The 24035-nt window shown below is 51.6% G+C and overlaps 1 protein-coding gene across 1 annotated transcript in view; it reads left to right on the forward strand.

Moving 5' to 3' along the window:
• Window positions 1-24035, forward strand: part of Hmcn2 (hemicentin 2) — a 162110-nt gene that overhangs the window by 137153 nt on the left and 922 nt on the right. The window contains 15 exon segments of the mRNA XM_057755127.1: window positions 610-691; window positions 9664-9933; window positions 15018-15167; window positions 16806-16943; window positions 17041-17162; window positions 17446-17683; window positions 19064-19126; window positions 19238-19251; window positions 19254-19323; window positions 19326-19364; window positions 19852-19986; window positions 21046-21174; window positions 21819-22139; window positions 22737-22856; window positions 23386-23512. Coding sequence (XP_057611110.1) covers window positions 610-691; window positions 9664-9933; window positions 15018-15167; window positions 16806-16943; window positions 17041-17162; window positions 17446-17683; window positions 19064-19126; window positions 19238-19251; window positions 19254-19323; window positions 19326-19364; window positions 19852-19986; window positions 21046-21174; window positions 21819-22139; window positions 22737-22856; window positions 23386-23512 — 2018 coding nt within the window.

Here is a 24035-nt window from a genome sequence, read left to right on the forward strand (position 1 = left end):
CCCCAGAACCCACATTTTAGAAGCTGGGCCGGGTAGCTCAAACAATCCAAGTCCTGAGCAAATACACAGGTTGATCTTTGCCTCTCTGGCCAGCCAAGCCTAATATACTCATTGAGTTCCAAGCCAGAGAGAACAAGGTGGATAGACAGGAGCTGAGGAATGACACCCAAAGTTGACCTCTGGCCTCCACATAAGTGCAAGTGCATGCGTGTGAACACACACACATACACACACACACATATACACACGCACATACTAAACAGTAAATATATAATAATTTTTAGGTGTGCTTGATAGTACTTAGCAAAAATATTCCCAGGACATCCAAATCCCAACAGTGCATGGCAGAGCTCACGTAGGCATCTGGCAGAATCAGAACTGTGCTTTCCCCAGGGCAACAAAGGCCTCCTCCACCTCGCTGTTCTGAGTGCAGAGGGATTCCCCTGCAGAGCAGATGGACGGCCTCAGGCACCATTGCTGCTTTCAGGAATCCTGTTTCCCTGTCCACCACCCACCCTGCTCCCCAGCTAGATGAGTCTCAGCACAGTCTCCCGTTTGTGCCCAGCTGCCCCGTGTCCTCACCTGAGCCCCTGTCCTTGCCACCTGCAGATGGACGATGCAGGACGGTACCTGTGCGTGGCCACCAACGAGATGGGCGCTGTGACGAAAGCCGTGACACTGGTGCTTCAGAGTGAGTTTCAGCTCTGTCCCTAGCAGGCGGAGGTCAGGTGACATGGGCACTCGGGGCCAGCCATGACTGGGTATGGTTAATTATGCAGAAGGGGTCACTGAAGCCCCGTGAAACATTTATCAAATTTAGGGTGCAACTCAGGGTCGGGCTGAAAAAATGTTGCTGCTATTTTTATTATTGTTGCTTCTATTCAATCAAAACTGCCTTTGTGGTTAAAGTGACAATTCTTACGTTGGACACGCAGCTCAGAGCTTCTGTGGTACTGTCTGAGCCTCAGGAAAACCTGTGAAGGAGTCGTGAGGGTTTTGCAGAAAGTATTTCATGTGTGTTGGAGGGGTGTGGTGGCAGTGCTCAGGAGTGCATGAACATGTGGCGGCCAGAGGCTGATGTCCTCTGTTGATGTCCACCTTACTGTTCTGAGACGGGTCTCCCAGTGAACCAGGACCTTGCTGTATTAACTGACTGGCCAAGGAGGCCCCACATCTCCTGCTTCTGCCGTCCCAGCATCGGGGTTTCAAACATGCACTGCCTGGCTTCCGATCAAATGCAGGTCACCATGTTCGTACAGCCAACACCCTACCCCCTGAGTCATTTCCCCAGCCCTACAGAAAATACCATATTGAAGATGAAGTACAGCATTCGACCTGATGTCTAGCACAGCAAGATTCCATAAAGGGAACCCACTTACCAGTACCAATTCCCAGCACCCCAAATAATCCTTGTTATTCTCTTACCCCTCTAATTGCTGCCCTGAGTTTTTATAACAAAACACAAATCCATAATCCCAACCCTTAGGAAGCTGAGGCAGGAGGATTACTGAGAGTTCATGAGCAGCCTGGGCTATATAGTGAGTTTCAAGCTAGCCAAGCCTACACTGTGAGACTCTGATTAAAGAAGGTTTTTAAAAGGTGGGTATGGATGAAGGTAGACTAGAGAGATGGCCCAGTGGTAAAGAATACTGCTTTTCCAGGAGACAGGAGTTCAGTTCCCAGCACCCAGGTCAGAAAACTCACAACTTCCTCTACTCCAGCTCCAGGGGTCCCCAGCACCCTCTTCTGGCCTCTGTGGGTATTTATGCTCACGTGCACACACACATAGATGCATACATACACATAATTTAAGCTCTTTTTAAAAGAAAAGAACTTATCTGAGTGGCTGTTGATAAAATCACAGATCTGTGAAAGTGTGGCCACACCTGGAGATCTCTGTCAGCAAGAGCTTCCTGTGACCCCTGTCGTCACCCCTGCTCCCAGGCCAGCCCCAGGCCCACCGTGACCTGCTTCCTGTTTCTCCAAACACTGCTCTTCTGGAACTTTCACTTGGATGGATCCCAGACAGCCTTCTTGTTTCTGGCTCCTTTGAGTTGTGAATTCTCTTTTTCCCAGTCTAGAACCTGTTAGACTTTTCTTGACAAAGCCTTTAAAGACAGGCTAAAGTGTAAATTTAAGGATGTCCATACTTAACTCATTTTGTACTTTTTGGATTATATATTTAGTGTTATGTCTTTTTTTAAAATCCTTGGGGCTGGAGAAACGATGCAATGCTTGCCCTGCAGATACAAAAACCCAAATTCAATGCCCAGAGCTCACACGTAAACAGGGTGGGCCTGGTGAGATGACTTGGCAGGTCGGAGTGCTTGTTGCTGAGCCCAACCCCCTCAATTCGGTCTATGGAATCACACAGTACACACTGAGAACTGTCTCCCACAGGTTGTCTTCTGGCCCCCTCACTCACACCATGGCAGACATGAATAAGTGATTATAAAAGCAGAATGTTAAAGCTCTGTATGACGACACACATAGCCCCAGTACTGGGCGGTGACGGGAAGTGGAGCCCGAGGAGCTGCTGGACAATCAGCACGCACACACACACACACATACGCACAGACACACACACACCTAAGTTTTCACAGCTCTGGTTCTTACACGGGGTCTATGATCCATTTTGAGCTTTTTTTTTTTTTTTTTTTTTTTTGAGGGGGAGAATTAAAGATAGGGTTTCTCTGTAGTTTTAGAACCTGTCCTGGAACTAGCTCTTGTAGATCAGGCTGGTCTCAAACTCACAGAGATCCTCTTGCTTCTGACTCCCGAGTGCTGAGATTAAAGGCGTGCACCATTACCACCCATCTGAGCTCATTTTTAAATGAAGTAAGGGTTCAGTATTTTCCTGTAGACCCCTAGTTTCTCTCAGGACACATCAAACTTCAGAGCAGGCCACAGTATTTGCTTTGCTAAACCGATTACTATGTATTTTCTTTTTTTGTTGGTTTATTTTTTAACTTTATTTTACTTGTTTTTAATTGAGCGATACACTTTCCCCATTCCCCTTCCTCCCCTCTCCCCTTTCACACCCCCCCCTGCCCCAAGCTCCCAGTTTACCCATAAGTGGCTTTTAGACATAAAGCTAAGAATAGCCATCCTACAGTCCACAACCCAGGGAACCTAGACAGCAAAGACTCTAAGATAGACTAAGTATTTTCTTATTTTGCCTAAAATTGCTTGATTTGGGAGTTTTTAATGCTTGTTCATAGAAGTATAGATGATTTGTGGGTGAGGGGAGTCACAGGATCTTGAACTCACAATCTTCCTGCTTCTATCTCAGAGTGCAAGAGTTTCAGGCATGCCCCACCATAATTTATTCAGTTATAGGAAATGAACTTAGAGCTTCATGCATTCTAAGAAAGCCCTCTACCAACTGAGTTACATCCCCAGCTCATCATCACTATTATCATCATCCTCCTCATCATCCCCATCTCTACCATCACCATCTCCACCATCATCATCACCATCTCTACCACAACCATCATCATCACCATCTCCACCATCACCACCACCATCATCACTATCATCATCATCCCCATCTCTACCATCACCATCTCCACCATCATCACCATCTCCACCATCACCATTACCATCACCACCACCACCACCATTACCATCATCTCCACCACCCCCATCATCATCACCATCTCCACCATCATCGTCTCCACCATCCCATCACCATCTCCATCATCCCCACCACTATCACCACCACCATCATCATCACCATCTCCACCATCCCCATCACCACCACCATCATCATCACCATCTTTACCATCGCCACCATCATCATCACTATCATCATCCCCATCTCCACCATCACCATTACCATCACCACCCCCATCACAATCACCACCACCCCCATCATCATCCCCATCTCCAGCATCACCATTACCATCACCACCACCATCATCATCACCATCGCCACCATCATCATCTCCACCATCACCATCTCCATCATCCCCATCATCATCACCATCACCCCCATCACCATCATCATCATCTCCACCATCACAAACATGGAAGTCCGAGGACAGTTTTGGGGAGTTGGTTCTTTCCATCTTCTTTGTGGAATGCTGTAAGCTCCAGGCTGACTGGCCCACAGGAGTGCTGGATCTGTAGATCCGGGCTTTCGCATGGGTTCTAAGACTTGGCTCTCAGAAAGTCAGGCTTATGTGACAAGTGTTTTTACCTGCCTCACCAACCTGTCAGCCCACCCAAGGATTTTTTTTTTTATCTTGATCTTATGCCCTGTGGCCTCACTAGCTTAGTTTTTTTTTTTTTTTTTTTTTTTTTTTTTATGAATTTCCCATCCATTTCGTAGGGTTTACCACACATGGGTGTTGGGGGAAAGATCACATGTTTGTCCTAGCCGCTCAGCCACGAAATAACCACTCAGAAAACCATATTATTTGCAATACTGTTTGGCCAATAGCTTAAGCTTATTTCTGGCTAAACTCATGTCCTAAACTAACCCATCTCTATTATTCTGTATATTACCACATGGCTGTGGCTTACTAGCTAAAGTTTCCAGCGTCTGTCTCAGGTGGCAGATTTCTTTCTTCTTTCTCTCATCATGCAGCCTAGTTTTCCCTGCCTACCTAAGTTATGCCTTGCTATAGGTCCAAAGCAGTTTTTTTATTCATTAATGGTAATCACAGAACACAGAGGGAACTCCCACATCACAAGGGCACTTCTATATGTCATGTATGATCAGAGTCTGTTTCTTCTTTTCTTTCTTTTTCTCTTCCTCCATTCCTGTCCACACTTTGGTTTCTTTGCTCTTCTTGTGGCACTGATCGGTCACCCTAGAGAATCACCCTTCCTCACCCACCCTACCTGACTCAGTCTCTCTCTGTCTGATGTGAACAGCTGTCTGTCCCACTGGGGGTCTCTTTATCCTGAGTTTGCTGGGGGCTTTTGTCACTGGTGGGGTGGACCTGGTCACAGACAAAGCCTCTAAGCTGTGTGCCTCCCCCACTTGCTAAGAACAGTCAGAAGCCCAGAACCTCAGAAGATAGCAGAAAAAAACTGAAGGAGAAGGGAAGGGAGACCAAGGCTCCCCGGGCCCGAGGATCAGGAAGTTTGAATCTCCTCTGACCTGATGGGTGAGGCTGAGCCAACATCTGGAAATACAGCTAGGACCTCACAAAAAATGATAGGAAGCCCAGCAAAAGCCCCTGCTCTCTGGCTAAAGGAAAGAATGGCTGGGCTGATGAGATGGCTCAAGGGGTGAAGGTGAGTTTACCCCCAAGAATGACAGCCTGAGTTCAGTCCCTGGCACCATGTGGTGGAAGAGAAAACCAACTCCCAGAAGTTAGCCTCTCACCTCCACATGTGTAGACCATGTGTGTCTAGACACACACACAACATATGCACATGCACCATCACCACAACCACCACACAACATACAAAAAAACAGATTTAAAATTTAAACTCTGTGTGTGTGTGCATGTGTGTGTGTGTGTGTGTGCGCATGCACACACGCTCATATGAGTACAGGGGCCCACAGAGGCCAGAGTTGGAAGTGGTTATGAGTCACCTAACATAGATTCTGGGAATCAAATTCAGTCCTTTGCAAGCACAGTATGCAGTCTGGATCACTAAGCCATCTCCCCAGCCCCTAAATAAGTAAATGTAATTTAAGTCAAATTTTAAAACAGAAGAAGGGACAAATGGCGAGGCAGGAAGCTGGATTGCTAGGACAGTCACCGTGCTTCAGTTACTGTGGCAATCACTGTGTACACCCATGCAGTGTGTAGGCAGAGAGCCACCCACACTTCCCCCAAACCCTTAGGGGACCATCATCATTCCACAGGTTCCTCAGGCCTGATGAGGGGACAAACTGTTCCCACTTCCTCAGAAGGGAGCCTTCTCCTCACGCTGTTAGTGGGAGCCCTGCTGGGAATCAAGAAGCCTCAGACTCCCCCAGCATTCTCAGCGTTCTGGGGTGTCTGCAGAGGCCACAGCAAGCCTGACAGTGATCCTGTGTCTTCATTCCCTGTGGAGGAGGGAGGCCGGGGGGGAGACCCTGTCCTTTATCATGCTGCTTGCCACATTTGGTCCCAGCAGCAATGGAAACTCCCAGGCTCAATCAGGAACCAGGAAATGCTCAGCCTGAAGCAGTAATGACAGCCGGCCCACACAGGGGAAAGCACAGGTGTGTGACTCACCCGCCAAAGATCCGAAAGTGGCCATCACCAATTCTTCAACCAGACATTGTGATCATGGTCTTCCTCTGTCTGCCTCTTTCACCCCCACCTGGGACGTAAGGAAACAGCCAGCCCAGGCCTCTTCACACCCCCTTCCCTTGTTAAATTTCTGGAAGGCTCTACAGTCTCACCCTACACATTTCAGCCTCTGGATGTGTTTTCCCCTCTGCTGAAAATGCAGCCAGGCCCTGGTGATAGAAATTTACGGGTTTTCACGGTAGCCAGCGGGGCTGCCATGTGGAGTGGGCTGAGCCGGGTCCCAGGCAAAAGGCTGCAGGCTGCCACTGTTCTCAGCCAAAGTTCCAGAAGCTTTTTTGCGTATTGTGGGTCTTTGGCTAGTTTCTTAAGCCCTAAGCTCATTTTGTCCATTCTGTTGAAGTTTTGTACTTGGGGGGGGGGGGCACTTTGCTTAGCCATGGCTGCACGATATTTTCCCCCTTGCTTAGTTTTCATTTTTAAGACTTAATTTTTTTGTTGGTTTTTTTTTTTTTAGAGCCTGGCCTAGAACTAGCTCTTGTAGACCAGGCTGGTCTCGAACTCACAGAGATCCACCTGCCTCTGCCTCCTGAGTGCTGGGATTAAAGGCTTGTGCCTCCACCGCCTGGCTAAGACTTAAATTTTTTATTTTCTGTGTATGAACCATCTCCCCAGTCCTTGTATAAAATCCCTGTGCTGGGGCAGGCTTGGTTGAAGAGCCCGTGTCTAGTGTGTCTGTGGCCCAGGGCTCCACCTCCAGCTCCACCAAACCCAGAGAGAAGCTCTAACTGGGATCATGTCACAGGTCCAACCTCTTTCTCACAACACTGCAACACCGTCCATTGTAAGCGCCCACGCTTGCTTCCTGGGCCAAAGTCATCTCATAGGGCTAGGGCCTCAAGGAATTAAGTCAGGCAGGTTGGAGAGGCCACAGCTTAACAGAGGCTGTGACAATGTTATTGAGAGCAATCAGACTTTTTATACCTTAATTAGAAACAGACTATAATGGCAACTGCCAGGATCGATACAGTTTTGGTTGCCAGGATACAATGAAGTTTGCAAGTCATACGGGGTACACAGGTTAATGTCTAAGACCAATGGTCCTCTCAAGCTTCCATGTCAGGGAACACACAGAGAACCACAAAGTGGCCTGAATGCTTTGCTGCCTGAGCACATTGGTCTCTTAGGAACTGAAGGGCACATTGTGCCAAAGGAGCCATGGACTAACCTGAAAAACCTATGACCATGCCTCCCAAGGCAGCTAGGCCAAGCCCACCGCTGGTTCCCTGCAGCCTACAGTGTTGGAATCTCTCCCTTTATGCAGTTGTACGGTTTTCTGCTATGTTCCCACCCTTGCTTCTGGTCCCCTAGAGGATCCTTTCCAGGTTGGGGGATTTTGAGGAGCTCAGTAAGGAGAGTCCCATCCGGGTCACCGGGAGCATACCTGTGTCTCTACTGGGAAAGTGCCAGAGCTGAGTCATGGGTCACAGCACACAAAGGCTCAGCTCTTGTAGAACTGGCCGTGCAGAGCCGAGACGGGGCTCCTCGAGGCAGATCTTCCTGTGATGAGCACAGTGTGATCAGACTAAGAAGGAGCTTTAGAAATCATCCTAGACTTTCATAGCAGGCCCCAGAGGAGTCAGCTTCTTACAAAAGAGAGGCAGGTGGGGACTAGATGTCTGCAGAGCCACATTCAGAGGTCAGCTGAGGCATAGGCGGGCATGGTACAGCCGCCAGCCAGGAGAGCCATTACACATTGGCTTTAGTCTCGCGAAGCTGATTTTGGAACTCTGGCCTCTGCAACAGTGAGAGTGGTCCACCAGCTGGTGCCAGTTTGCTCAGGCCCGAAGCTCGCAGCAGCACCAGAGGCCTCTCTGCACTTTCTCCAACAGCATTAGGGTACCAATCTTCTCCATCCTCACTAGAGCCAGGTGCCTCCTCCTACTCTGCCTTGGTCACCGGTCACCGTGAGGGGGTCTATGAGGAGATAGGAGCCATCAGCCCACATTCCAGAGGGGAAACGGTCACCCATTCAGGGACCCTCAAGGCAGGTGACTCAGGGAAGACGTTTGTAATCATTGGAAGTGACCTAAATATTTTACCGTTGGGGCCCCATATAGAGAAATCACAATAGAGGTAAGCAGTGGAATGCTATGTAGTCCCTACAGTGAATGCCGGATGGCGTGTGAGGATGGCTGTGGTCTAACTGGAGTGAAAAAAGCGAGCACACAGAATATGACCATATGGCCATCACGGGAACATCACAGATTATGCCTCCACAAGCTGAGACTGCTGTCTGGTCACTCTGATGTCATTTACGTGCACCAGGCGGTGGTGGCGCACGCCTTAATTCTAGTGCTTAGGAGGCAGAGGCAGGCGGATGTCTGAGTTTGAGGCCAGGCTGGTCTGCAGAGTGAGTTCCAGGACAGCCAGAGATCCACAGAGAAACCCTTGAAACTGTCTTGAATGACTAAAAACAAACAAACAATATATATTACATTATGTAATATTTTTTATGTTATCAATATATTATAATCATGTATTTTATTTGTGTGTATGTTTGTGTGTAATTATGTGTGTGCACACATGTTTGTGCAAGTGCACATACCTGTGGTTTTGCATGCAAAATTCAGAGGAGAAGATCAGGGGTCTTGCTTGTTATTTCCTTGAGACAGTGTCTGTCACTGAAACTGGAACTAGACTGGTGACTAGCAAGTCCCAGCAATCCTCCTGTCTCAGCCCTCCATGGCATGGGGGTTACAGGCATACATAACCGTAATTGGCATTTTTTAAACATAACCCTTGTATTTGATGCAGTGTGTTTTGAGTGTGTTCACCCTCTCCTCCTGCTTGCTAACTCCTCTAAGGTTCCCCTCCCCACTCACTCCCAACTTTGTATTCTTTTCTTTTTAATAAGTTAACCGAGTCCAATTTATGCTGGGCATACTGCTGGGGCTGGGAGTGGGGTGGGGTCATCTGATGGAACGAGGTCAACCTCCTGGGGCCACATCCTTAAAGGAAACCTCCTCTCCAGAGCCAGCAGCTGCCAACCGCTCCTCAGGAGCAGGGTTCATAGGCCCATCCTGGCCTATGTGAGAATGCCGGCTGGTTTGGTCCTACGCAAGCAGCCACAGCTGCGGAGAGCGCGAGGCCTCGGCAGTCCTGTCCTATCCAGAGCAGCTTTGCTCTGATCCTCCCTGACCTCTGGCTCTTACAGGCTTTCTGCCCTGTCTTCCGTGATGGTCCCTGAGCCTTGGGGCAGGGGTGGGAAACAATACAGATGTCTCGTTTGTGACAGAGCCTTGCGCTGATCAGAGTGTAGAGATAAGTGTGAGTGGAGGGCACGCCTGGCTTATTAAAATGGGGGTTGAGGATCTGAACTCAGTTCCTCATGCTTGCACAGTGAGTGCTCTTACCCAGCGAGCCACATCCCAAGCTCTAAACCTGCCCCCTCCTCCTCCCACAGGTGCCCCAGTGTTCCTGGTGGAGCCTCGGGACCTGACAGTGAGGTCCGGAGAGGATGTGGAGCTGCGGTGCCAGGCCACGGGAGAACCTGTGCCCACAATTGAGTGGCTCCGGTCAGGTCAACCGCTCCAGGCTGGCCAGAGGCTCAGGACCCTGCCAGATGGGAGCCTATGGCTGGGGCATGTAGAGGCTGGAGATGCTGGGGCATATGAGTGTGTCGCACACAACCCTCTGGGCTCTGCCACAGCCCGGGCGTTGCTGGCTGTGAGAGGTGAGGAGTCTCCCTGCCTAGGCCTCCGCAGAGTCTGGTGGATATGTCCTGCTTAGCCGCTTCCCAGTTCTCCACTAAGTTAAAACCTAGGATGAACCAGCTGGGAAACCTGCATAGACCATCTTATCTGAGGAAATGGGATCTCAGAAGGGCTAAGCATGTCCCACACATCTTGGCCAGGGAGTTTGGCTATTCTGGGTTATTTGGCATTGTCCCGTATTCTTCATTTGGATACCCATGGCCCCATGAAGAGGGCAGAATCAAACAAGAGTGCTCATAATGCCTTCAGGGAGTTTGTGTGAACATCTGTGGGGTCAGTGCTCATCCTAAGCCTCACACATGGCCATAGTAGGTCATCACATGGATGCTACTGACCCCTGCCATCTAGAGATCCCTAATTCAGCCCCTTCTCCTTAGGGTCAGGTTAAACTTTAATATTGAAAAGGGGTAGGTAGGCGGTGGTGGTGAACACCTTTAATCCCAGCACTCGGGAGGCAGAGGTAGGTGGATCTCTATGAGTTCGAGGCCAGCCTGGTCTACAGAGTGAATTCCAGGACAGTCAGGACTACAACAGAGAAACCCTGTTCAAAAAACCAAAACAAAACAAAATTTAAAAGGGGTATCCTGAGAAATCACAGTAAAACAACCCAGACCAACATAAAGAAAAGTCACAGAATATTGTGTCTAGATTGTCTTTCCTCTGTACCAAATACCTCAGGTATGTGTGTTTGAATTGCCTCTTCTGTCAATGACAGGCATCACCAATCCATCGAACCCTGTCACAGACATCACCAATCAATTACCACATTCAATGTCAGAATCTTCACCAATCTAATCTTTATACAATGGCAAAATCTTTTTCTCCATAGAACCCTTCTCTAACCCCTGCCCATGGCAGACATTACCAATCTATCTCCACCCAGTGTCACAATCTCTCTCCTTCTCCGGTCGGGACCTCTTAAGAAATTGGGAGTTGACATTTGTCAAGCAAATGTAGTCTCTAGTTTCCTCATCTGTAAGCAGGGGCAAGATGCTAACAAATGTACCCAGACATCTCAATGGTTCTTGGACACCCAGAGGAAGTTGTTGGCTCAATGGTGACCTCAGGTCTGAAGGACTTCCCTCCCTTTCAGAGCTTGGTCCCAACTCTTCCTGTCTTCTGGTGACAAGCTCCCAGTTCAAGCCACAGAGCTCTGTGTATAGTCTCTGTGCTGGTTCCTGAGAGATGGACATAACAGAGTCCCACAGACTGTGGCTTAACTCACAAACACGATCACAGTTTTAGGGGCTGGTGATGCAAGATTGGAGCCTTGGAAGGGCTGCTTCCATCTGGGCTTATGCAGGAGAATCTGCCCTTAGCTTCTGGTATCTTCTGGCTATGATTGGTGTTCCTTGACTGCTGTAAGAATTGCCCAGTCTCTGCCTTTAGTGGCATGTGGCAGTCTCCCTGCATCTGAATGAGAGTGAGCACCGTAGCCTCGTGTGTTTGAATGCTGTATCCCCAGTCGATGACATGTTTGCCTTGTTGAAGGAGGTGTGCCACTGGGGTGTGGGGTTTGAGGTTTCAAAAGCCCACAACAGGTAGATCTAGTCTCTCTCTCTCTCTCTCTCTCTCTCTCTCTCTCTCTCTCTCTCTCTCTCTCTCTCTGCCAGATGCCTGTGGATCAGGATGTAAAGCTCTCAGCTATTGCTCCAGTGCCTTGCCTGTCTGCTTCCCGCCATGACAATCATAAACTAAGCCTCTAAAACTGTAATTGAGCCCCCAGTTAGAACTGCCTTGGTCATGGTGTCCTGTCATAGCAACAAAGCACTGACAAAGACCTCTAATTTCCTGTTTTTTACAAAGCCTCCAGGCACACTGGACTAGGGCTCACCCTGATGTCCTCATTGCTGTGTGCTGTCCTCTGTGAAGACCCCATTTCTAAGTGAGGTCCCAGGGTTAGATCATCAGAAGGTGGAAGGGAAGGCGGAGAGAAGGACTCAAGCCATCAGTTCTTTAGTGAAAATAGCTGTTTTCCTCATATATGCTAATTACAGAAAGGCCAGAAATCAGAAAAGTAGTTATTACCCACAATTCATTTACCAGAAAGTGCTTAGGTAATTCTTTTTAAATGTTTTATGTGTTGTGTGGGGGGTGCATGTCACAGCACATAGGTCGAGGTCACAGGACAATTTTGTGGAGTTGGCTCTTTTCCCCCATGCTTAGGTAATTCTGGTGATTTAGTTTAGCTTTAGTTTTGTCTCATTCTGCAGCCCAGGCTGGCCCTAGATCTCATAGCAATCCTCCTGCTTCACCTTCCACCCAGTGCTGGTACAGGCACAAGCCACCAAGTCTGGCTCCAGTTTTTTTGTTGGTTTCTCTTTATTTGTAAATTGATGTGCTCTTGCTTCCTATAAAATGTATAGCCTAGCTTTAAAACTTGTCCTGTCTGTCTGTCTGTCTTGGATGACATTCCATGATAATCTGTCTGGAGATACATCTTTATTGGCTTCAACTCATTGCACAGGGTGTTTCCATCCACACTTGTCTTAGCTGTGAGAAACAAACAGTCCCTTCCTACCTCACCTCCTCCCCCACCCCACACCCACACAGCAGCACCTTCTCCATATGAGGGACTTCACCCCCTCCCCCACCCCACACCCACACAGCAGCACCCTCTCCATATGAGGGACTTCACCCCCTCCCCCACCCCACGTCCACACATAAGCCACCTTCTCCATGTAGGGGACTTCAACCTCCCCTCCCCACATCCACACAGTGGCCACCCTCTCTATTTGGGGAACTTCAGCCTCCCCTTCCCACGTCCATACAGCAGCTACCTTCTCCATATAGGGGACTTCAGGTTTTCCCTGGTTTAAGTTCCTTCAAGGAGTTTTGTTGTACAAAGGAATTTTGAAGTTTCTGTGTGTGTGTGTGTGTGTGTGTGTGTGCAGATGAAGAAACAGAGTCAACACTGAGTGTCTTCCCTGTTTTCCAACCCTTTAAAAAGGTTTTATTTGTTTTTATTTATGTACATGTGTGTGTGCCTGTGTGAATCAATGTGTCCCATGTGCCTGCAGAAGCCAGAAGAGGGTGTTGGATTCCTTGGCGTTGGAGTCACAGATGGCTGTGAGTTGCCTGGTGTGGATGCTGGGAACTGAACTCCGGTCCTCTGGAGGAGCCGTACTTGTTCTTAACTACATGGCCATCTCTCCAGCCTTTGTGACAGGGTCTGTCACCGACCCAGTGTTCACTGGTTACCTAGACCGTCTGGCCATCAAACTCTAGGAATCTGCCTTTCCTGCCCCCTTTTCTCCCCGCAGTACTAGGGTTACAGGCATGTGTGGCTATGCCAGGCTTTGGTGGTAGTGCATCCTAGCTCAGACCCTCACACTTGTGCAGCAAGGACTTCACACACTGAGTCATCTCACAGCCCCTGTTTTGTTACTTTTGTTTTGTTTGTTTGTTTGTTTGTTTGTTTGGTTGGTTGGTTGGTTGGTTGGTTGGTTTTTCGAGACAGGGTTTCTCTGTGTGGCTTTGTAGCCTGTCCTGGAACTACCTCAGTAAACCAGGCTGGCCTTGAACTCACAGAGATCCTCCTGCCTCTGCCTCCCGAGTGCTGGGATTACGGGCGTGCGCCACCACTGCCACCACCGCCTGGCAACCCCTGTTTTGTTCGCTTGTTGTTGCTATTGTTTCATTTGTTTGTTCGGTTTTAGTTCTGCAGTCCTGGGGGTAGAAGCACTGGGCAAGCACTGAGTTCTCCCGCCCCTTCTGTAGTTCAAAGTTTTTGAGACTGCCTGACTACAAACCTGACTCTCCTCCCTGCTGCTGTTTTCTTTCTGCCCCATGGGTGAAATGACGTGGGTGAGAGTCCTAGCCCCTGGCTGTCGCGGGGGTGGGGGGATGACAATGACAAGACGCTGCCGAGACCCCTAAAAAGTGGCCACCACTCCAGTGCTCTAAGCTTCTTGCCTCCAGGGATCTGGGTCATGAACCATCTTCCTCACTGCAGATGCCAGCTCTCTCCCCATCCCGTTATGAAACAGATATTGATGAGAAACATTGCAGATGGGCATCAGCCCCAGCCGAGGGCTGCATTTCCTAGAACTGGCATTAGCTGGTCCTGATTGGTCATTTAAGATCCTGGCCATGGAGTGTTCTGTGTTATTTCTTTGTTAATTTCCCCTGAGGGCTGGTGAGCAGAGAACCAGGCTCCCTCTGTCTGGTGCCCCCTGGAAGGCCATCTGCCCAAAGGAGGCAGCTGGTTCATTAGGCAGAGGAAGCAGGGGCCCCATGGGCCTGTGTCATTTGTTGGATTTGAGCAAGAGAATGTCTGTAGGACTGCTTGGCAGCCTCTGGGCAGCTGGCCCGTGCCAGCTGGAGCCAGGACCACTGATGGAATGAGGATACCCTGGTGATGGTACTCAGTTCTTGGCACGGTGCTCTGTCCCTATAGCATGCCATCCCGTATCCTCATAGCTCCTGGCCATTTTGAGACCAAGAGGCCTTCTGTGTGTCTGTGAACCCACCTCCTCATTTTATAGACAAACCAATTTGATACGACCTAGAGACCTAACTTGCCTGGCTTTGTGTGTGTGTGTGCAAGCATGCATGCAGGTGCATGTGGGGGGGTACATGTGTATGTGGGTGCATCTGTAGGCCACATGACAGCTTGGGTCACTCCCAGGAGCTGGCCACCTTACAGATCTTTTCCTGAGCCCACTAGGCTGAGCCAGCCAGTGAGCCCTAGGGAGCCACCTCTGCTATCTCTGCCTCCCCGGCACCAGGATTACAAGCGGATGCCACCATGGTGGGCATTTTTATGTGGGTTCTGGAGATGAAACGCAGGTCTGCGGGCTTGCATGACAAGCACTTAACCAGCTGAGCCATCTCCCCAGGCTGTCTCCTTTGTTTTAGAGCCAAGATCTTCTACGCCTTTAATCTATTACCTATTAGCTCTGTGTCTTTGGACAAGTCACAGGTCCTTTGCGAACCTCTTTTTCTTTGATGAAATGGGAATGGTGGCAGGGTAACAGTGCCTTTGCATGGAAGACTCAGAATAGACAGTATGTGTCACCCTTGTTTGTCTCCTGCCGCACAGGGGAGCCCCGGGGCAGCCGGGGCAGCATGATCGGGGTCATCAATGGTCAGGAACTTGGTATGGCTATCCTCAACACCAGCGTGCACCAGGAGGACAGTTCTGGGCTCCCCACCATCTGGAGCAGCATCAGCCACGTCCCAGCAAGCGTGGGTATGTGAGGGCCCTGGGACACATGCTGGACCCACAGGGCGACTTCATCAAGGTCTGGTACCCAGAGATAGGGCTGCCTCGAAGAGCTGAGTCCCTCTCCTGCCCCCATGCTCCACCCCCTGCCACTACCATGAAACAAAGCCTCTGCATGTGATGTCACACAGGGAGAGAGTGGTATGAGTAGAATATCATCACATCAGAGCGTAGAGGAGGACGGGGGGGGGGGGGGGAGATGCCATTTACACTCGGGGAGGGTGCTTTAACACCCACCCCTGGAAGCTGGTAGCAAAGTGAAGAATCACCAGAAACGATCAACAGACATGAGCTGGAGGGGACAGACAGATGGAAAGGTGCAACATTCCATCATCTAAGAAGCAAGAGGCATGCACTTGCTCAGAGATTTAGGAAGCAGGATGTCCTGAGCAGAAAGTCCAGGAGTCTCACAGAGGGGACCCAGGTCCCCTTTTGGGGACTCAATGCAGAGAAAGACTGAGCTAAGAGTAGGAACAGCTCTTCAGAAACCACCCGTGCCTCAGTTGTTGGTTCTGTTTGGTTCTTTCTTTTCTTTCTTTGTTTCTTTCTTTCTTCATCTTCCTCCCTTTCCTTTCTTCCTTTCTTTTCTTTCTTTCTCTTTCTTTTTTAGTCACTTATTTTTATTTTATGTATACAAATGTTTTGCACACATATTTGTGTGTACAACCACGTGCATACTGATGGTGCCAGCAGAGGTCAGAAAAGGCCATCAGGTCCCCTGGAACTGGAGTTACAGGTGGTTTTGAATCCCTATGTGAGTACTGGGAGTTGAATCCAGATTCTCTGCAAGAGCAACAGTTGTTCTTGACTGGAGACTTCTCTCCAGCCCCTTAACGACCAGACTCTCAGGCACTGTCAACAGAAACCAAGTTAAGCAAGATGACTGCCTAGGCGTGACCACTACTTCCAGCTGCGGAAGCTAGGGAGAAACGTGTAGGCCCAGGCCCAGTGAGCTTGAGGTCTGTGGCACAAAGGTCCTTAGTAGCTGGAAAGGTCCTGCCCACCCTCAAGGGATCTAACTCCCTTCTGTCACCCCATCACCTGCCACCACTGTCCCTGACCCTGAGGAAACTTAAATGGGCAATGCTCCCCTGGCCCAGCCTGTGACCTCTCCTAGCCCAGAGAGGTCCAGATGTCACATGAGGTTCTCAGACTCCATGCCCAGGGCAGTCAGGAGCTCAGGACATTCTTCCTCTCCTGGGCTCCAGCAGAAGTTGTCCACAACACACAAAGCTTGGTTGATCATCTATTCGTCCCAACCAGTGTGTAGTGACAGCCTGTAGCATCCCAGGAGCCATGGGACCAACCATCTGCGTTTGCTGAATCTGGCTAAACATCCCATCCCATGCATCTCTTTATTATATTTGCTCTTGCAACTGCACCATAAAGTATATGTTTGATTTTGCTGCCCCCCAGGGTCTGCAAAAAAAAACAAAACAAAACAAAACAAAAAAAACTGGCATGGGTAGTCACTGGACTAAGCATGAGCAGGGAGGGAGAAGCTGAGCCTGCTGAAGCAAAGGGAAGCCACGGAAGGGTCTGTCAGGAGAGGGACTGCCCCAAGGCTCCAGCCCTAACGTGGCTTCTGCATTCTGCTGTATCCAGGACCTCTAATGCGGGTGCTAGTGGTCACCATTGCGCCCATCTACTGGGCCCTGGCTAGAGAGAGTGGAAAGGCCTTGAATGGCTATTCCCTGACGGGCGGCAGCTTCCAGCAGGAGTCACACATGGAATTTTCTACAGGTGAGCATGGTCTTCTCGGAGGTGGCTAGAGGCAGGGCCTGAGAGTGCCCAGGACTGCTTCTGAGATGATTCCAGACTGGGTGGGAATGGCTTGCAGGGGAGCTGCTCACAATGACCCAGGTGGCTCGGGGCCTGGATCCTGACGGACTCCTGCTCCTGGACGTGACGGTCAATGGCATGATCCCGGAGAGCCTGGCCGATGCCCGTCTGCACGTGCAGGTATGAGCTCGGGGCTGCTCCGTCCTTCCACCCTGAGCAGATGGGCCCACTTGCCTTCCTCACACCCCAGAAGCGGGTTACAACAGGTCTCAAGTAGAAGCTGTCTCTCAGAAGCGAGCATTCCTCCCACTCACTCCGTTAACAAGAACATCACAGGCATGGTGCTGCCCCTGGCTGCCAGCTGCTTGGCAGAAGAGGCAAAGGCTTACCCAGTCCTCTGCATACAGCACCCTAGCTACCTCCTGGCTGCTCTAAAGTGGACCCCCCCTTTCCACTCCCTCAGGACTTCCAGGAACACTATGTGCAGACAGGGCCTGGCCAGCTGTTCGTGGGCTCCACACAACGCTTCCTCCATGATGGCCTCCCAGCCTCTCTGCGTTGCAATCATAGCATCCAGTATGATGAGGCCCGGGGCCCCCAGCCCCAGCTGGTGCAGCACCTTCGGGCCTCATCTATCAGCTCAGCCTTCGACCCTGAGGCAGAGGCCCTGCGCTTCCAGCTCACCACGGCCCTGCAAGCTGGTGAGGCCCCAGTATCCTACCTCCACCTTACCAGTTAAGACTTGCCAGGGCCCCAAATTCAAATGGCCATTTGCACTAAGCACAGGCTGGGGACAAGGGCATGCCTGAGACAACAGCTTACCTCTTCCTCTGTCCTTTCCAGCCTGGTCCCTCCCACTCTAGCAGGGACTATTCCCCTCCTCAGGCCACTCCTACCTAGACCTCTGAAGCCTTTGCCTAGACCCGAGTTGCATTCCACACTCCAAGCCTAGACCACACCCGACTCCCTTCTCTCGAGGTGCCTGCACCAAAGGCCCCGTGATTGCAACCTCTGGTGACCTACCTGAGCATTCCAGGAAGTCACAGACAAGAGATGCTTTAAAAGTTCCTTATCTCGGCCGGGCGGTGGTGGCGCACGCCTTTAATCCCAGCACTCGGGAGGCAGAGGCAGGCGGATCTCTGGGAGTTCGAGGCCAGCCTGGTCTACAAGAGCTAGTTCCAGGACAGGCTCCAAAACCACAGAGAAACCCTGTCTCGAAAAACAAACAAACAAACAAACAAAAAAAAAAAGTTCCTTATCTCCAAATGGTAGTAACACACGCCTTTAATCCCAGCTCTTGTGAGGCAGAGGCAGGTGGGTCTCTGTGAGTTTGAGACCAGCCTGGTCTACAGAGCGAGTGCCAGGACAGGCTCCAAAGCTACAGAGAAACCCTGTCTCGAAAAACAAAACAACAACAACAAAATTCCTTATCCTTGCTTAAGGTCATAAGGGGTTTTCCAGTGATCAAGTGATCAAGGAGCACTGGGGAAAGCAGGGTTGTGAGGCCAAGTTCACCCTGATTCAGATCCTATCGGCACTATTTTCCAGCTGTGGGCCTGAGGGAATGCCCTGGTTCCCAGCCACACTGAGCAAAGCAGAGCACTGCTCGCTGCTCGTTCCCGGGCTCTAGAGGAACAGTCAAGGCGCTTACCCTAGAGCCCTAACTGCTCCCCAGTGGTCCCCTGCCTGAGGGTGACTGTCCACACAGTTGCACTCTTTGTGGCTCTCGAAGGCCACGGCGACCCTCTGCACATGACTGCCGTGTTCCCCTGAGCACAGTTTTGCACACGCAACCTTGAGTAGTCTACTTTTCTCTAATGGTTTCTCCTGAGTTTGCCTGGATCTCTGCCTAGCCTCCCTCGAGAGCCCCCAGGGCACATCTACAAGACCAGGCATGTCCTACAGCCACCACCTCTAACAAACCTGGGCCAGGAGCCAGCCGGCTGCCTTGGTGTCACGTGTCTGGTTCAAGCCTGGGGTTGAGCTCCCAGCCAGGGGCCACGGCCTGTGCCAATCCAAGGAGCAAACCCAAGATGCCCTGGGAAACTGATCCCCTTAGAGTCACCCCCTTTGCCTTACAGAAGAAAATGAGGTTGGCTGTCCTGAGGGCTTTGAGCTGGACTCCCAGGGAACATTTTGTGTGGGTGAGTCCTTCCCAGCGCCTTATGAACAAAGTTGGCCTCTCCTGGGGCGCACAACTGCCCCAGCCAGCGGGCAGGGGAGCCTGTGAGCGTGGTCTTGTGTCTCCACCCCAGACAAGAATGAATGCTTGGGGGGGGGGGTCCCAGCCCCTTCTCCCATACCTGTCACAATGCCCCTGGTCACTTCTCCTGCCCCTGCCCCCTGGCTTCACCCTGGCCTGGGACCACAGGAACTGTAGAGGTGAGCAACCCAGGGACAGCGCTAGTCAGTCGTGGCCCAGGGTGCAACCGTCTCCTCAGGGCCGGACCCCAGAGGGAAGAGCATACTATGGAGGTAGCATTTTCCAGAAGATACTGACGCTCAGGTGGTGGAACGGTGAGGACTCCCAGGACAAGCATGGGATACTCAAGCCCAGAATGTCTCTCCACAGCAGCTTCAAGTCTTGGTAGCCCTGTTCTAATTTTCTGAGTAGTAACTGAACAACAGATCCTGATACTGACCACGCCCTCACCTCTCACTCCCAGCAGCTGGGCCTGGACCAACCAAGTCTCCCTTGGCTTTCTAGCCTGGCTTCATGGGGACATGGTCTACAGCCTTCCATTGCAACTACGGGCTGGGGGAACCTTTATGCCAGGTTCAAGGCTGTACCAGTGGCTTAGGCCAGGGTGTAAGGATGGCTTCCGGGAGGGCACATGCTCACATGGCCTCTTGTGTGCTTTGCCCCCAGATGTGGATGAATGTGTGGGAGACGCCCACCTCTGCCAGGAGGGGCAGCGCTGTGTGAACCTGCTCGGAACCTATACCTGCCTCCCTGACTGTAGGCCTGGCTTCCGGGTCACTGCTGATGGAAAGGGTTGTGAAGGTGACTGGGACACGAGGCAGGGCCTGGTCATACTCCCAGAACCCAGAGAGTGTTGCTGGGATTCAGGGCATCTAGAGCTCTCTTGGCAGAAGCCCAGAGCTGGGGTCCTGTCTTTTCCATTCTTGACCCCTGCCCACCTATGGTTGATGAAGGAGGGAGTAAGCCATTTCCTGTGACCCCTACCCCACATCGTGGTCCAGCTACACACAGTCTGAGTCCTTCTCAGCACAGCTTCCAGACAGCCTCTGTGCATCTGACTGCACACTGACATCCATGTGCTGCCCCTGGGTGGGGGACCTCTATCATTCTATGGTTTCAAGGCGCTGGGTTCATCCATGTCATGTGATGTTTTCCTGGGCAGACTTGATCTAACATCTGTTCATCTCAGATCAGACAAAGGAACAATTCCTTCGAGTCTAGCATAGTGAACCAGTGCAGTGATTTTGGGAGCTACTTACAGAGGAAGGGTGAGGGGCTACTTGCAAGAACATAGTGACTCATGGAGCCCATCCCAGCCTGGGTCTCCTCTTCCTTGGCAACCATTACTGTTCACAGAGCCCCGAGGGAGAGATTTGTGAATCTTTAAGTTTCTGTGTCTTAAGAGATTCTTTCCCCCTCCCTCCCAGCCCCTTCCTCTCTTTTCTTTCCTCCGTCCCTCTTCCCTCCTGCCTCTTCCCTCCCTCTATCCCTTCCTGTACACTGAGTCCTTAAATCTTTCACACACATGACTCCCTTGCCAATGCAACATGAAGAGGGTCTCTTCTTACCCCTTACACCTGAGGAACTTGAGAATCAGAAAGGACTGTTGACTACCAGGGCCTAGAATACTGAGAGCTCAGCTGGAAGCCACATCCTAAGCCCCTTCCTCTCTCTGGTGCCGGGGCCTGCTGCTTTCTGACCTGGGTCACAGGCAGAATGTGAAGTGCTGGCATGCAGCCTTGTGCAATCACCATTAGAAAAATGAGACATTAGACAGACGAAGCCTTGCTATGAAGTGGGAGGGTACACCCTTGGAGGAGGCCTCTGGGCCAAACCGCTTCCATAACCGTGCCTCCCCAGATGTGGACGAATGTCTGGAGCAGCTGGATGAGTGTCACTACAATCAACTCTGTGAGAACACTCCGGGTGGCCACTACTGCAGCTGCCCCAGGGGGTACCGCCAACAAGGCCATGGCCTTCCTTGCTTAGGTAAGGGGACAGCCAGCCCCTCCCTGCATCCTGTGTCTCACTCAGCCCTGGCTCAGGACAAAGAGCATTTATGATCTGGTGAGTCTGGAAGTGATTGAAGCAGCAGCTGAGGCCGCTTACCAGATCCTGTGAATGCCAGAGGGGGAAGAGGTAAAGACCGGGGCAGGACCTCAGAGAGGCATAGGGTGGAGAACAGGTGACTCACTAAGGTCTGTGGGACTCTAAAGCCTGGGGAGATGCTTAGAGCTGGGAGGTGGTTTTGTCCCTGACTGCAGCCCTGGGGTGCTCAGAGCGGGGAGGTGGCCCCTGACTGCAGTCCTGGGGTGCTCAGAGCGGGGAGGTGTCCCCAGACTACTTCAGAGGATATGTTGGTAGAGGAATCCTCGGGAGGTCAACTTGAAGGTAACACCTGTGTAGTGTGCAAAGCATTGAATTCTGAGAAGATGGCAGGAAGGGGCAGCTGGAGCCAGGCACAGAAGCACATGCCTCTCATCTCAACACTCAGGAGACAGAGGCAGGAGGATACTGAGTTTAGAAGCATTCTGAGCAAGGCTCTGTTTCAAAAAAAGATATATGGGGACAGCTGAAGCAAAGGCAGCCACAGAGCATCCTATCCCTCACATCCCGCCTGGCCTCCTCCACAGACATCAATGAGTGCCTACAGCTGCCCACACCCTGTGCCTACCAGTGTCACAACCTCCAGGGTAGCTACCGATGCCTATGCCCGCCGGGCCAGATCCTCCTACAGGATGACAGGACCTGTGCCCCATTGGAACGAAACAATCAAAATATCACCACTGTCAGCCTCAGGAGCCCATTTGTGTCTTGGCTTCGGTCTCGGATACCCAGGCCCAGTGGCTCCTACCATGCCTGGGTTTCCCTCCGGCCTGGTTCTGGAGCCCTGAGCAGTGTGGGAAGGGCCTGGTGCCCAGCTGGCTTCATAAGGCAGAACGGCGTGTGTACAGGTAAAGTGGGCCTGGGCTCCTAGGCTGGGCACGGAGCTGGGCAAACTCAGAATCCCAGCACTCGTGGATAAAGTGAGATGGGGCGGGGGATGCTGTAAGTGAGGGGCAGAGCTGTGTCTATACTGATGGACCAAAGCAATCCCAACAGGGCTACTGGCATGGTCGTTTGACTTTGGGGTGCTTTGTCCAGAGGGAGGCCCCTCCTAGAAAGACGCCTGAGAAAAATGCACTTTGAGAAACACTCTTCTTGAGGGAGGGAGGTTTGGGGAGTGAATGTTCTTTTGGATGTGAAGGTACCAAGAGGGGCGAGGGAGCAGGGGTGCAGTCTATGGACTGGGGGGCTGGCTGCACAGAGGGGCCCTGTGCCTCTGCCTGGGACAGGACTCTCAAGAGAATGGCCCCTCCTCTTGCCTCGGTGATGGAGGCGATAGAGATGGGGTGAGGCTTCCACACCTCCACCAGCCTCGCGCAGCAGGCCTGGGTGGGGCAGGCAGGGGAGGGGTTGCCTGGAGCAGGGATCTTCCCTGATGGGTCTCAGAGCTCTTGGCCACTTGGCAATCTGACTCAGCACTTCTGCTCTACCCCCACCTGGACCAGACCTTGACGAGTGCCGCGTGAGGAGCCTGTGCCAGCATGCCTGCCAAAACACAGAGGGCAGCTACTATTGCCTCTGCCCCTCTGGCTACCGCCTCCTCCCCAGTGGGAAGAATTGCCAGGGTGAGCTGGCCAGGGCCAGTCCACACCCCTCCACAAACTGTGCTGTGTGTCCCTGGGCTATTTTCCTCACGTCTCTGAACCTTGCCTTTCGGATGGTTGGAATGAGACAGGAAGAGGGTGGTACTACTGCTGGTGGGTGTTATAATGGCCTCTAATGTTAGCCCAAGAACCTTCCAGGATGCACAAGGCCTGGGGCTAGTCCAGCTGCTTCTCAGACCTGTGGAGAGGGGTCCTCCCTGTTTACCCTTGCCCTCTGCCATGCAGAGAGTAGACAGGAGAGATGGCCACTGGTAAAGACCCAGAAGGGAGGCCAGTGCCACAACCCCTCCAGGTTCTCCAGGGTGATAGCAGGAAGTCCCTACAAGCCATGCCCTGTAAAGGCCCTGGGAAGATAAGAGTGTGGGGAAGGGGGTCTATCCTCAGGGCTCCGCCCACAGAAGGCTAGTCTCTGACTGTGGGCCTCCGGGCTTCCTCTGCTCTCCCCTCCCACGTTCTATCGACTTATCTCCCACCGCACCCTACTGCGCAGACATCAACGAGTGTGAGGAAGATGGCATCGAGTGTGGGCCTGGCCAGATGTGCTTCAACACCCGAGGCAGCTACCAGTGTGTGGACACACCCTGTCCGACCGCTTACCGGCAGGGCTCCAGCCCTGGGTAAGAAAGGGCCCAGCTAGCAAAGTACAGGAGGCGGGGCACACACATGCTCCCAGGGCCTCTCCTACAGCTCGCCTATGCCTGGACCCCCCACCTCCAGGAAGTCTTCCCAAGGCCAGGGTTAGCTGCCCTGCCAGGAATCCTGGGCAGGGGCGGGTGTAAAGTGCTGGCACACCTGGCAAACCTGTACCCAGGCGGGGACGAGCTTGCCTCCCCGTGCGTGGTGATCCGGGCACCGTGTGTGGTGTGCTCTCCAGGACAGAGAATGTACCCTCCCCTTCTACACACATAACCTCGGAGGGAAAGCACCCCGAAACATAGAAATTAGAGAAATCTCACCGACTCCAGGACTCTCAGTTCACTATGTTCACAAAGACCTGAGTACTTGGGTCAGACGGCTTGTACTCGTGGGGCATGAGACCCTCCAGAGTGAAAATGAGGCAGGCTGTGGAGGAAACTCCTACAAAGTTGATTGTGTCTTTGAGCCTCTACTATGCTAGGAGTCCAGATGTGTGGCTCAGCC

Source organism: Chionomys nivalis, chromosome 22 (genome assembly GCF_950005125.1).
Source record: "Chionomys nivalis chromosome 22, mChiNiv1.1, whole genome shotgun sequence".
Lineage (NCBI taxonomy): Eukaryota > Metazoa > Chordata > Mammalia > Rodentia > Cricetidae > Chionomys > Chionomys nivalis.